At 42.0% G+C, this 15,429-nt stretch overlaps 1 protein-coding gene across 11 annotated transcripts in view; it reads left to right on the top strand.

Annotated features, from left to right (window-relative positions):
- Positions 1-15,429, top strand: part of EHBP1 (EH domain binding protein 1) — a 226,009-nt gene that overhangs the window by 34,853 nt on the left and 175,727 nt on the right. For all 11 annotated transcript variants that reach the window (XM_071582029.1, XM_071582030.1, XM_071582033.1 and 8 more), the window contains exon 4: positions 7,102-7,197. In XM_071582029.1, the coding sequence (XP_071438130.1) occupies positions 7,102-7,197 (96 nt within the window). The remainder of the gene's footprint in view (positions 1-7,101; positions 7,198-15,429) is intronic.

Genomic DNA, 15,429 nt, shown 5'->3' on the forward strand with positions numbered 1-15,429 from the left:
CACTTTGTGCCCATTGCCTCTTGTCAGTGGTGGCACTGGGCACCACTGAGGCAATCCTAGGTCAGTTGTCTTTGCACCCTCCCTTCAGGGGTTTATAGACATTGATGAGATCCCCCTTTCCTGAGTTTTCTCTTATCCAGACCAATCCCAGCTCTGTTTTTCCTCCTGAGAGATCATCAGGTCTTTAAACATTTTCATGGCCCTTTGGATGCTCTCCAGCTGCTCTGTGTCTCTGTTGTACTGGGAAAATACAAGAGATACATTAACTGAAAATGTAGTGCATCTTGGAAGATGGTGTGATGGTGCTATGGACACATTCTGGAACTGGCCTGCTCTAAGTGAGACAATCTTAAGATGCCACTAAGCTGAAAGCTGCGTTTTTGATGTCCTTTGAAGCCCTTACTTGTGTGGGTTTTTATGACTTTTGATATGTCTTCTGGCCCTCATACTTTCTCTCCAAGTAAACTACAGTGGTGCCATTATTAGAAGAAATAATGGGAAACATCATGTGAAGGAGTCTGAATATTTCACTTTTCACTGTGGGAAGGAGAACAGGAGCTGCACATACGTTAAGTTACAGTAAGTTTCAAAGTGTTGCAAACAAAAAAGGCAAATAATCATTGAGAAAGAACATTTAAATAGCAGACTGATGGATGAATGGATACAAGACCATAAATATATCCAATACTTACTGACCTTAATGCAGATTTAAGTTACTTACAGTTCTATTTTGGGATCTGTTCTCCATAGGCAAGTCTGATTTCAAATTTCATGAGGCAGGTCAAACAAGATGGCTCTGTGTGGTTGGGCATCTTCATCATGTATGCCAGGAGTTCACAAAGAATGATGATTTGCAGTTTTGCTATACATGGCAGAATTTCTGTGCAATCCTAGAACCAAAATGAACTTCCAGCCTGGGAAGAGGGGGAAGTCAGCCTGTCTGCTGGTGCAAATGTTGTCTGTTTTCAAAATCAGGTAGACTCTTCAAGCTTTATTTAGATGATGATCAGCAGCCATAGTTTGCAGAAGGTGTGGCTTATAGCAGTGGACTTGTTTAGTTCTTCCTCTTCATTACCTTGGCATGTTGGGCCCCAGGTTTTCAGGCTCTGGGCTTTTGGACTTGCTTTATTTTTTCATTTTTTTCCCCAGTAGTGGAAGAATGTCTTTGTTCTAGTGTAGAGCAAAGGAAAAATGTGTTGTAAATTTGTTTACCTTCATTTCACTGAGATGCTCTCAAGTTTCCAGGTTTTGAACTAAGAAATTTCAATTTGAAAACAGATGTTGCTATGATGTCAAGGAGGTACTTTCTGCTATTCCTGTGAACATACATGGGCTTGTGGTTGAATTATGCACCTCTGAAGAATCAAATTTGCACTTGCTTCTGAAAGCCTGTCAGAATTATTCTTCAAAGATTCTTTTTGTGTCAAAGCTGAAAGAAGGTGCCTGGCCTGTGATTTCAGCACTGCTGCTGCAGGTTTATCAAGAACTGTTTAAGCACAAAGGAGAAACAACAATGTTGGGAACAGGGAAAGAACTTGAAAAGTAAGAAGAGCCAAGAGACACAGAGGGACAGGGAGTAAAACAGATCCCTTGTTGGACACAACAGTAGCTACCCAGCCACTTTTCAAGGCTTTGCCATCGAAAAAGCTGCAGTTGGTTCACCTGTTTTGCTGTCCTTGGTAATCTGTTGCCTTTTCTAGCTACTTCATTGCTTAGTGCCAGCCCTGCCTGTCCCTGCCAGCTGCTTCACTGGCTGGAGTTCCATAGGCATGTTGTTACTCTGACATCCTGGTGACTGTCTGGGACCAACAGAGTTCGATAACGGCACTCCTAGGGCTTCTCAGTTTTTAAGTAAAGTAATAAAATCATATTTTGTTGCAAATGTAAGTGGACAGAATCAGGATGAGTCATTCTAATGGTCAGTGGATGCATTTGAGGCATATGATACAGTCTTTATTAGGCAATTGCAAATGGTTTTCCTACCACGTTGCCACCTTGTTGAACAGACAGTGATTGGGGAAAACATAAGGACTGAGCAGTGAGCAAAACTCTTTTGTCCATAAAGAAGTTGGAGAGCCTTAAAGGAGGTGTAGGACATGAACAGGACAGGCTGCCTCACTGTTCTGTGGATAAATGCTGCCTTAGGGAGTTCAGTTTTGTTCCATCCTCCTGTACAAAGCTCCTGCCTGAGGCTAGATAGAATATTAAAGTTAAATTTTTATGCATTTTCCGTTTTGTGTGTGTTTTGGACATAAACTGACTTGCAGCAGGGTTGAGCAGCCATCATTGCAATTGCAGTGAAAAAAGTCCACTTTGGAAGACAAAACAAAAGGTTGTTTTGTGCTTAATCCCTATAAAGTGAGGGTGTTGCTGATTTAAGCAGACTTTGCTAATTAAGGGAAGCTGGTTATTCTTTCCCTGCTTGTAAATTGGGGCCCATAATACCCTTCTTTTTCCCAGGGATCCCATAAAGTTGACTTGTGTTGACATTCTGAGGCACATTGATGGCTGTCTCAGAAAACAATGAGAAAAATAACTCTGCATTCAGGGAGTGTGGGTTTTTTGTTTGTTTGGTTTGGTTTAGTTTGTTTTGTTGATTTTTTGTGGGTTTTTTTTTGGTCTGGGTTTTGGTGGTGTTGGTTGGTTGGGTATTTTTACTAAGAAGCCCTCTAGATAGTGTCAGGAACTGCTTGGTAGAGGCTCCTTATCTGGGCATCGTCTATTGTGGACAGTGAATAAGGCAAGATTTAGAGAAAGAAATAGCATGAATCATGCATTTAAGAAATGTGTCATGGATGAGTATATGTGAAATTAAGCTTGAACAGCTACCCCAGTGCTAGAGAATCTGTGGTGAAGAGGAGTTTCCAAGCTTAGCAGTCTTTCTGTAGCTTTTTAGCAGCAATGCATGTGCATACAGATGCATAATTACAGTTATAACACATATGCATGCTGATGAAGATATTCATGGGGAGACCTGTGGGAATCTGCTGGTTTCCTTGTCTGCTCCAAAGGGGCACTGACAGCAGTGGGTTGATCAAAGGCTCCCTGGGGTTTCCAGGGCTTTTGAACTTTCTTCTTTGGCATGTGCTGGGTTTTTTGGGCTGCATCCCAGGGCAGGAGTGTGACAGTGTTGTTGTTCTGGTGCCCAGCCTCTTTAACTGGTGGGCCAAGCACAGTGATTTCAAGACGATCATGAGGATGCAAACTGTAGTCTGGAGTATGGTCTTTAATTTGTCTCCCTTTGTGGTACTGAACTGTGGTACAGAAGAAAAAGAAGCAGCCATTCACAAACTGCCTGTTGAGGTTTCCTCTGGCGTGGGGGAATTAGCAGCTTTTCCCAGTCCACTCTTTTTCCAGTTGGTCTACTAGCAGTCAGATCATACTGAGCTCTGCCTGTCCCTGGATGATGCATGGTTTTGGTGGGACTCGTCACACAGAGCAAATGGGGCAATCCTTGGCCTTCAAAAGCCACACTGGAGGCACCAGATGAAGGATTTGGCTGCTTAATGTCAGCTCTTCTTCTTGAGTTTATTTTTTTTTCTTTTCCTGTCTAAGTGTTCTGCTTGGATAACACCGAAGAAGAAGGATTATCCTTACAAGCTGAGCTGCCCTAAGCACTGTTGGAGCCAGTTGAGCTCCTGCTTGCTCCTTGTGCCCTGAGCAGCCTGTCACACAGACAAGGAGCAGAGCTGGTCTGATCACAGGCTGCTGGCAAAAAAATTATCAGGAAAATAAAATCAGCAGTTTGCTGGCTCACAGTAAAGCCACTCTTGGGGCTGCAGGTGAGGAATAATGGTAGGTCTGTTTCTGATGGCTTTTGCTTTTAAAAACCAATATTGACAGCTTGGCCATAAGAACATAGTTCAGTTCATAAATATAAACTGTTCCATAATTTTCAGTATGCTCAAAATATTATGGTCAGCTCTAGGATCTTACAGAAAAGTAACATGAAATTATCCCACACAACAGAGGCAGGATGAGGCAAGGTGGTAGTGAAGAAGGCAGAAAGCAGATGAAATAGTGTAATATCAAGTCTGTCTTGTCTTCTGTGCTTGAACTGGACGGTTGTGATGTTCACATCACAGTGGATTGCAAAATTGGCTGTCTGGATTGTAAATGTTTTAAAGAGGAAAAAAGAATCTCAGCACTGGATAGCCTGAAGTGCCCATGCAAGTCTGTAGGCTTCACCTCCATGGCCTTTCTTTGAGATTTCCTCCTCTGCCAGTCATCAGTTTTGTGCCAGAGCAATGTGGTGGGTTGGACAGTGTCATTCACAGCCCTACTATATTTATAGGGTATTTCAGCAGCCCCTCATGTAGCTCCTGTTTCCTGATTTAAACCAGCTTTCATGCTATATTGTCTCCTCTCATTTTCTTCTGGCAGTCAAGAGTTGCCTTTTCCCTTGAAATGCAACAGAGCACTTCTGCTTCTATTTCCAGATCACGGCTCTCCTCCCTCAGGTTTAGGAGACCAGTCAGGCAAAGGGAGGGCTGTGGGTGAGGCACCCGCTGCTGGCAGTCCCTTCTGCTCAGCTGCTTTTGCCTTGGCTTTCAAGACAATGGGAGCTGGCTGGTGAAGACTAATAGCAGGTGAGGAAAAAGTGAGCCTAGAAGGCACAACCCAAAGGGAAGTGGAGGTAGAGGTGAGGATTAGGGTGGGAATATACTGTGCAGCCGCAGCACCTCGCCTTGGCTGAGCCCTGACAGCAATTCCCTGCCACATGCAGAAGTGGCCCGGTCCAGCTCACAAATCAAAGTCAAGGTTTATAATTTGTGAGTTGAAAAGGTTTTTTGATATAGGCCAGATGTAACTTCAAGAAACTGCAACATAGAGCTGCCTGACATGAGAAATGTTTCATTAGAGTAACACTCTGTCTTCATTTTGAATTACCATCCTCTATGTTTCTCCCCCTTTGCTTTCCCCTTTCCCTCTCTGCTTCCCAACAATCCAGAGGTTGTTTTGATGTTATCTTTTTCTGTCTTGCTGTTTGTGTGATACAGTGTTTATTTTTCAAAGCCAGAGGAGGACTTAATAACATTCATGATCACAGAACAGCTTTGCTTTTAAAGCTCATTAGCTGGAGCTTGTCTCCTGCTTGTTGCTTTCCGTGACAGAAAAACATGTATATCCCTGTGTATTTATTGTGTCTCACTGACTTTCCTGGTGAGAGGAAATGCTGATAAAGGGCTTGAAGTGTTGACTGCACCAGTGAATGCTCATTTTCTAGGGTTTTCTTTTTAATAGCTGGAACAAGTGATCCTCAGCTGAGCAGTCTGGCAGTGCCTGGACCTTGGACAGCAAAAGTTTGACATAATTGTCAGTATTGGCCAAAACCAGCAGGAAAGTGCAGATTTCAGACAGACCATGAGGTCTTATTAGTTATGTGAAAAATAGTATCTGGAAAGAGGAGGGACTGCTCCTGTGGAGGAGGAGTTGATTTATCTTACAAGAGGCTACACGAGGACAGGGTAGCTGGCAATGGTTGTGTGCCTGGCTCTGGATCTCTGCCGTGTGTCTGCTGAACATCACTGGGCAGGCTGAAAGTGATGCAGGGGCTGCAGGAGAGACACACAAGCTGGAGCTGCAGTGGCCATGGTAGGGATGGCAACTACTATGGTGTGTTTTGCTGCTCACAAAGTATCTCTTTCATATAAAATACACTTGTGGAGTAAAGCTATGAACAATGCTGTTTGCTCAGTTATTCAGAAATTCATCCAGGCCTGCTTTGGAATCATGAAATTAGTCTGAAATTCATGGAGTTAAAAATAGTGGAAATTGGGTTATTTCAAGTGGCACTTTTTTAAAAGTTGATTTTTCTGCCACAGAATCACAGAATCAACTAGGCTGGAAAAGACCTCCCTGCGGCCTTAGCAGTTGTGGTCACCTGCAGTTCATCTACAGACCTCTGTTTTATGAGAATGGAGGGATTAGAGTCATAGAGAGTCCCCCTGTGGTACCTGTGATGCTGCAGGCTCTGGTGGAGGCCCAGCTGGATGCAGGAGGGCTCAGGAAGCAGCAGGGCACGTGGGATGGGGCTGTCAGAGGTGGGTCTGGAGTGTGCACTGCTCACTGTGCATGGGGCAGAGAGTTACTGTCCCTCTGTGACTGGCTGGGACTGCTTCACCAGATGTGCTTTTCCCACCTTGGGATAGCAGAGTCATGTTTAAAGTTGCCCAGATTGCCTCAGAGTACCTGAGAACCCAAGTCACAAGTCTTGGCTAACATGATAGCAAAAGTACATTCTAATAGACAGTCTGAATACAAAGTTTGGAGTATTGGAAGGAGTATAAAATTGTGATGAGTGATGCTCTAGAAATTAAAAAAAGAAAAGCCATGTAGTTGGCTTTAGATAACAGTAAATAGATTGGACATTCTTTCCTGACAAAACTCTCAAATATATCTATTAATAGCCCTGCTCCCTGTTATTTGTGAGCAACATCCTTCCCTTATTTGTCTTACAGCATCACAAAATAGATTAATTTGAGCTTGGAAAAAGGCATACTTATTCCAAAACAGAAATGTTCACATGTGGTCTTTTTAGGACTTGACATACACCAATCCAAACTGATACTCAAAGATGGACAAGTTCTCAGTCTATTTAACTGTTGATTTTTTTAATTATCTTTTCCAGGTGTAGGTACTGCAGGATATTAATTCTTAAAAACTTAAATGCTTTAATAGTGTTATAAGTAATTTTCAGTTTTCTTTCCTGAAATAAAACTTCTTGCTCTGTTTAGGTGTAAATATGCCCAAAATAAAGCTCAGCTTGCTACATAAGTTCTAACCATACAGCTTTAATTTTTGCAAGGCTCTGAGTATCCTGACCTGTGCTATGTAATAAAAACCCCAAAGTTTAGGACTTTGTGAGGAACAGCTTTGGGACAGTGGAGAGGAAAAAAAGAAGCCTGCTAGTGGTCTGAGTTTCCTTATTGTCTTTCTTAATTATGTCCTTTGTAGTGTTCACTAGAGTCAGGAATGTAAGAATATGACCTTTTTGGAGTCAGTGGTGTGTTACTTCTACCTACATGCCCGGGGTCCTGTGGGAGTCAAGTCAGCACTTTTATAATGGCTTAAAGATGACTGTTTCTTTTTTCCCTTTAGGCTCATAGCTGGCAGCCTGGAATCAAGAACCCATACCGTGGGGTGGTGGTGTGGCCTGTACCTGAAAATGTTGAAATTACTGTGACTCTCTTTAAGGTATGGTTTGTTTTTAAAGTGTATTTACAAACAACACATGAAAAATTCTGTCTGGAAATGACATATTATAACCGCAAGGTCTAATCTTGCAGAGTTTAAGTCATTTACTGCAAAGTCTTATGTCACCAGTTTAAATCTGGAAGAGAAGGATGGTCTGTTCCCTGCCAAAGCTTACTTTTGTAGTTTAGTTGACACACTGAAGTACCCATTGAGCTGATTATGGCGAGTCACTGGCACAGAATCCAGTACATGTGTGACTGTGCACGTAATACATGTGTAAGGAGTTGGCATGGGTTATAGTGTGGTTGGTTTTCTTTAAATATTGTAAGTCAGAAGTTGTCAGAGCACAGTCATTTCTAGACTTCCTTGTTCAGTTGCAGTGCACACTCTTGGCTAGGGAACAGCATCCAGCTCTTAATTTCCCATTATTTCTATGCCACACAGATATCACAGCACTGATGTGATTGCAGTTGTAAGGGTGCATGTGGAGTACTGGAGTAGTATAGAGAATTATAAGATTTGACAGGGAAATTTTGTTTTTTGAACTGCATTTGTTCTATTAAAAATAAAGCTTGTTTGTGTGGCTGTGAAGCAACAGGAAGAAGTGATGGTTGTGCTAGAGTTTATCTCCCAAGTGTCACTGGACAGGCCCCTTTCTGCATGAAGATCAACAGTGCAGCTTTGCACCTGTGACAGTGTAGGAGCCTGCCAGGAAGCTGGAGTTTCTGGGGTTTTTATTCCTTCAGTTCTTTCTTGTTCTTTACTCTGATGCCTCCATCTGTGCTCTGGCTGTTCTTATTTCTAACTGCTCTTATTTATAACTACTGTTGCAGCTTAGGGCAACAGTAACATACTTCTTTCTAATTAGTGCTATTTGTATTTCTTTGTCTTGGGAACTTCTTCGAGTAACTGCTTGGATGTGGCTTCTGATTAGCCTTAGAATAGAATTTATTACTTGGGTCATTAAACCTAAAAAAGGCAGAGTGTCTTTTTTTTTTTCCCTCTCCTGTGTCGGGGATTACCAGTGAACATAAACTTCTCAGGTTGGCAGTGATGCCAACTATCATAAATTTATTGCTCTTCTTAGCTAACACATAGTCTTCAATTGAGATTCAAAAGTTCACTGCCAAAAATTGTTTGCTTCAAGTACCTGTAATTGGATTAAGAAACTTAACAGCCTTATGTGACAAGGCTACATGTCTGTATAATCTAAATGTGGTTATGCAACACAGTAAATGTTGCTTGATATTTTCAATATTTAACGTGAAGCAGAAATGTACACAATTCTTGATTGTGATTCCAGTAAGATGTGAAGAATGAGAAAGTTTATTTTGGGTGCAGCTCTGTAATGCTGTGGCTTTGGAGTAGAAGTGTCTTCCAGCCTTCTGCCATCCCACCTCTTTATTTATACTTGCACTCCTTCAGGGTTGTGTTAATGTAGAACAGCCCAACGATCTTGTTGGTTGTGTAACTGAGAGTGAGGGCCAGGAGCATCTAGTGAGGGGGCAGAAGGGCCTCTGGAGCCAATGTCGGGTATTACTGCAAACTGGATGTTACCAGCACTGATTCTGCAGGCACATCTGTTCACTGGGCTTCCTCCTTTCCCCCAAAAATGAGCCTGCCTGTGACAAGACTTGTTCTTGGAGGAGAGGTAGGAGTGTGAATAACCCCAGCATCTGTGCCTTCTGGAAATGGTACCCTCAGATCTCTGGGGGAATGAGCACTGGCTTTTATGATCAAAATATTGAGATGATGCAAAGAACCATTGTGCTGTCAGGCAGCTCTTAATGTAAAATCTGCTCTAATTGATCTTCTGGCTCTTCCAACAAGAGGGCCTATAGGTGCCAAACACAATGTTTTCTCTGTAACGGTATGCAAGTGTGGCATAGAGCAGCTTTTTGAACGAGCCGTGTGATGCACCAGGAGCACTGTACCTGTGTGAGAACAGCAGCCTGCCTGAGCAAATGAACTGTGAGGGGCAGGGAATTGCAGGCAGAAGATGGTATTACCCCAGTTTAGGCTGTGTCCAGTCACCTGATGGCTTTGTTGGCTCAGTGCTAGAGTGGCACTTCAGCTGCAGTGCAGGACATGTCCTAGCACCCACAGAGCTGGCATTCCTATAGCTGGTGCATTCTGGGCAAAGACAGTGAAAAAGAACTAGCTGTTTTGCACACAGCTGATGCATTGTCTGGGAAGGGGGAAGGGAAGTGTGTAGTAGCACATGGCAGCAGCCTTTTGGGGAGCTGACTTGAAAGTTGGGTATTTATATTGTTCCTTCCTGTAGAAGGAGGGAGACAAAAAGACTGAAAAGAGTAGAGCTCAGAAAAAGAGACTTGTTCTGTTAAAGCCCTTTCTGGAGCCACTCCCTTGCGAAGGAGAGTGACTGTGGGAGGTTTGGCACTTTGCAGTATGTGCACTTAGCCTGTTTAACAGACAGTAGTTATTCTCTTTCACTACCACCTGAAAAGCAAAGGGAAGCTGCTGAGTCCTCCTGCATCCTGGCAGAGCCCACAGATGGGAGCAGACTGCCCCGACAGAGCTGTGTAGCAAACACAGATAACAAACGAGTGCAGTGGTGCTGTTGGGAATGGTAGTGCAGGGAAAGGAAGGAGTGGGCTCCAGACAGACAGCTCTGTGTTGTGGGAAATGATTCACACAGTAGTGGCGGTGCATTTGTAAGTGGCTGTTGAAATGTGTTGCTAGTAGGATTAGGAGATAAGTCAAGGTTTCAAGTGCTGATGAGAATGTTAAAAGTATCCTCTCCAGTAGTCATCTGTGGACACTTGAGAGCTGGCTAACAAAGTGTCTGTGATCAGTCAACAGATGAAATGTTCTACGTTATCTGCACATCCCTATTTTGGGTGTTAGCTCATTTCCAATAATGTATTTGTAGTTCTTTCACAAGCAAAGTACTGAAGAGACTACAACCCTCATTTAGAAACCTTTAGTTTCAAATAAATGCATAAATAAATAAAAGCTTTTTGTTTTGTTTCAATCAATTATGGGCTGCTGGTAAAATTTCATAATGCTCTGGCATCGTGTGGGGGAAAGCATGATATTGATATATTGATTTGGCTTCCCTTGACTGGCTTTAGCTCCTGCCCATCCAGCCACTGAAGTGCTAATTACATTAAAAGTTCCATCTGTTCTGAAAGTTTAACTTCTTCCTTTGCCATGCTCCACACTGAGGTTTGGTTATGCCTTGGGTTTTTCTACCAGACTGGGGAGAAACATCATGAAACAATAAGCCTATTGTACATGTAAAATCCATGATTTGTAGGGCTTTCATTGAAAGAGTCACAAATGCCAGAAAAGTTACAGCTGAATTCCCATTTTTATTGTTTCCATGGTTGTGCCCCAGAAATTCTTTTTTTTGAGTCCCTGAATTAGCAAAGTTTAACTACCATGTATGAAAACTTATATACTTTTCTGTGGTTTTATGTACAAACAGATCTTTATCAGCTGAGAGAGATTTTAAATGAGACATTTTCACTGCCGAGCAAGCCCAGTGCTTTTAGCAAAGCTAAAATGAACATCAGTTGTACTATGAGGATTTAAATTGCAACACCATTATTTTCAAGTTTAAAAATGAAGTGAACTTCCCAAGCAAAAATGTTTGTTCTTCTGGAGTAAGCATGGACTTTGCTTCATTGGATTACACAAAAACACTTGTCTGTAATGTTGTCAGAGACTGAAATGGTTAATGATTTATGCATTCTAAGAAACTGCAGGCTTTTGACTTTTGCATTATACCCCTGATGGGCAGCTGGGCCCATCCCTTCCTCCAGTGCTAAAGGTGTCCAGCCCTGAAGAGGCAAGAAGAGCCGTTGCTCTGCCTTCCGGCGAATATGGGGGTTCACAGCAAACAACCCCCTGCCTCGGAGGGAGGTGCAGAGGGCATGCTGAGGGTATAAAATGGACTGGTGACTTTGGGAATTTGGGTGGGTTCTGTTCCTTGTCCCCGCCGCCTGCAGGACTGCTGAGATGCAACGCTGGGTCCCTAGGGCGGTGACTATTTAACCTTCTCATCTTTTCTTATCTCGTCTTTTTCCTTGGTGTCCTGGACTCTTTCCTGTCTTCCTTCCCCCTATGCATCTTTTCCCCCCCACTAAGGTTATTTTCTATGTCACACTATACGGAATTGTTAAATAAACACCGATTATATAGCGTCGTTTCACTTTAATCCACCCCAAAGGGCATGATTAAAAACAAACTAGGTTGCCCCCATCCCCTTCCCAGGAGTGGGTCGTGACAAATGTGTACATGGTTTATCACATCAATGTACCATTGCAACAACCAGGGACAATTACTGGCTCCAGAGTTTGAAAAAGACATTTTTAAAGGCATAGCTTTCTAAGCACCCAAAATAATATTTATGAGTAAAAAAGAATGACATGGATGATCTAACCATACTTGTATTGTTCACAGTATTCCTGTCCCCACATAATACTCAGAATAAATCCCTATCATTCCTGAAAGCCCAAGACAATCACACTTTGATTATGAAGTAGTAGCTGGCTATGCACTGGCAAGAATGCTGCAGCAAAACCAATACATTGTCTCAAGGAAGGAGGTGAAAAAAACCCCCCTAAACCAACCCAAAACCTCTTTGTAAAGCCATTTCTCATCAGCAAAGAACAAATTCAGGTTCAGAACATACTTGTTTCAGTTTGGGAGAAACCAGTGACTTGACCAGACACTACGGAGGATACTCCAGACGAGGGAAAAACAGTTCCATGGCCAAGATTATGTGTGCCAGATACAAAAATCATAAGCTCAGGGAAGTGAGCATATTTGCTCTCATGGAGTCAGCAATAGGACAAGGGGGCACGGGCTCAAGCTCTGCCAGGGAAAATTGAAGTTGGAGATCAGAAACAAATTCTTTCCAGAGAGAGTAATCAGGCATTGGAATGGCCTGCCCAGAGAGGGGGTGGATTCACCTTTCTTGAAAGGTTTTTAAACTGTGATTGGATGTGGCACTGGACTGGAGTTGGACCAAGGTTTGGACTTTATGATCTCGAAGGTCTTTTCCAACCCAATCGATTCTATGATTCTATGATTTGCACATTAAATATTTTTAAAGGTAAAGGATTAGTGCCCCCACAAATTTTACTAATTGTGAAAACATACACTTAAAAAAGAGGAAAGGACATTCAGTCCTTGTGGCTTTTCTAGCCCAGAGGCTTTACAGGAGGGAAGTGTGAGCTTGGTGTGGTGATGCACAGGGATGTTCCTGCCGGTCTGCTCAGGGCTCCCTGTTTCTGGCAGCTCCAATTAAAGCTGATCACAGTTGGATGTGATTTTCTAGACTAATCAGACCTCTGTAATCAGTATTGAAAGCAGCAAGAATTGGGTCAAATTCTGAGTCTTCTGCAGCTTCAAACAGCCAAGTAGAAAAGCTGAGGACAGATGCTGGAGTACCCAGAGCATCTGCTGCGGGTCACTGGTAGAGGAAGATCACAAACCCTGTCATAGTTTGATCTGATTCAATATGACAGTCCTTAAGCAGCTATTCCCCAAGAAGAAAGCCTGAAGATTAAGGCTGGTATGAAGTGATCTAATTGAAAGACAAGCTTCAAAAAGCAGACATGCTTAGGGAGGAGGCCTGGGGAAGGAAGGGAGGAAGGGACTAACAGTCTGAAGATCTTCCCTACCCGCTCTGCCTGCTGACTAGGAAAAGGAGCAGTCCCTTCTCTTCTGACATGTCCTTCATTCCTATTGCAAGAGTTACAAAAATAACTCTGCATATTACCTAGATTATTGGGCAAAGTTTATGTTTCTTCAGTCTTCTGAAACCAACTCACACATTGTAGAAAGAATCTAGTCCTTGACAAAGCTCCTTGTGGAACAGGCTGATGATCAACACAGAGAGAAAAATGTTACTGTCGTGTTCTTTACTGCTCTGCCCATGCCTCAGTCCAGAAGAGTTGGGTGGTTTTGGGTAGTTGGCCTGTGGATGGGCAGAATGGTGTCACAGAAAGAAGTTCAGGGGTGGGGTTTCAGAGAAAAGCTTGTAGGACTGAGCTTGTTGAGGGCCAGCATGTCTCTGTAAAAGTATTTAGCACAGTTATTGGGAAAATGTGAAATGGGCTGAATTTTGCTGGTGGAATAAAGCACGTCTCTGCTGTGTGTTGGAGAAATGATTATCTGAGAGCATCACTGTAGGGGATCCATAAGATGATGTCCTGTGTATTGCACATTTCCCTACTATTTACTTCTCACCTGAGTGTTACTTTTCAACACTAAGGTCATCTTAACAGAAAAAAAATAAAAGAGAAGAAAAAAGGCCCTAAAACTTTGTTGAAGACACTGAAAAGGAACAACAAATACAGAAGGCAAACAGGAAAATGGGACCCATGTCTTGCTATTAAACATGATGGTTCCTCTTTTATGTAGTAAAATTAGGAGGAACAACAAGCTGTTCAGTCCATTTGCCCAAATACTCACAGCTTTCAATTCAATGTAAAACTATAATGGGTGTTGGAATGGCATTTCTTTTCTAAAGCATAGTCAGCTGTATAGTCCTCAAACAATAATTTGCTACATTCATCTCGTGAGTTATGTGGGAAGTGAGTGGAGAATATGGGTGAGACAGTGAGGGAAGTGTGTGGTGGTGTGACTTTTTTATTGGTATTTTCACTCTTCAAATCCAAAATAAGATGAAAGATTAGCTAGATGTATAGAAACATCACTAGTTACGGGGCCCAAAGTGTGAAACGGTGTTTGCAATAGAAACTGTGCTGTAACTATAATCATACAAGCATCTGTTAACGTGACCACGTAATGAAGTTGTAAGTTAGGTAGAAATAGGACTCTGTATGGTGCTCCCTGGGCTTCTGATAAAAGCATTTTAATGGGAGAGTGAAGCCACTTATGCATGCAAGGAAGTGCTGAGGCTTAGGTGTATAAAGTTACTCAGGGTTTTCTGTTTCTAGAGGCATTTTAAAACTACCAAGAAATGTGGCTTTTTTTAAAAAAAAATTGGATTTGTCTTTAAATCTGAAATATCTTACACATTTGCAAAGTGTCCATATCTCAGTGTATTTCATACTCTGAACATTTGGTAAGGCTCTTCATTCCATGTATTTTCCAAAAGTGTTCACAACTTGCTTTCAAGTACATCAAGAAGTCTTCACATTTTAGAGTATTATTTTGCTCTGACAGATGATAGAAATACTCAGCAGAGCACCTGGTTCTGTAGCCCTCAGAGGTGTGAGTCAGTTTTATTGCCATTGACAGAAGAGCTTTGTTTTTCTTCACGGAGTGCTTTGCAGAAACAAAAAAATGAAGTTTTTGTTTGGTACATGGGATAAGATATTAGGCCCTGTCTTTGGAAGCAGTTTTAGGTCAGCCTGCAAGCTTGTCCTAATAGCTTTGGGGGGAGTTAGGAAAAAAAACCTGAGCAGGATGAAATATTTAGTAGTGTAGTCACTTATTATGAAGTAGCTTATTAAAACATAAAGTGGTTAATAATCCCATTAAATCTCATTATGTCATTTCATGCTGTATCAAAGGAAGCAATTAAGCAAAAAGGTAATTGCCCCAGGTTAACTCTTGAAATTTTTAAGTATTTAATAGCTGGATTACAGAAAGTTACATCTTTAGAATTTATATGGTATACAGCAAACCTGCAGATATTGTGTTCTTTACTTACTTAATTTACAATTCCACAAACTTGATTAATGTGATGGATATATAATTACATAATCTGATATTTAGAAGACATTATTGGAACATGGAGATACCTCAGTATAATTTAAAAAGGAAAATTCTTAGTAGATTCAATCACATAGAAAAATAAATCACCAGTTTTGACATAAGTTTCTAACAACATCCTGTATTCTTCCATTGAAAACTACATCCCATTGTTGGAGTGTTGCGTTTTAAAATGTGCATTGCGTGTGACAGCTGTGCCTGTAGCTGTTAAATATGCTGGTAATGATGTTGCCAGTGGTGTGATGTGGTGTTGGGTTCCCTCAGGGAGCGTGTTAGTGCGCAGCAGGACCCCTCCTGCCAGGAGAGCCAGTTTGACAGAGCAGGGAACCCACTTGGCTGGGCTTTGCAGGAAGGATGTGCTGGAGGAGATAGGATAACCTCCTAGAAATGTTATTGTAGTTCATTCAAAGAGGAGGTTTATTTAAGAGCACACTTCTCAAGGTTTTTTTGTGCTGAAAAAAGAAAAAAATTCTTTTCACTTGTTGTTTGCACCATAAGCTCACTACTTACAAACTA

Source organism: Pithys albifrons, chromosome 2 (assembly GCF_047495875.1).
Source record: "Pithys albifrons albifrons isolate INPA30051 chromosome 2, PitAlb_v1, whole genome shotgun sequence".
In the NCBI taxonomy this organism is placed as follows: domain Eukaryota; kingdom Metazoa; phylum Chordata; class Aves; order Passeriformes; family Thamnophilidae; genus Pithys; species Pithys albifrons.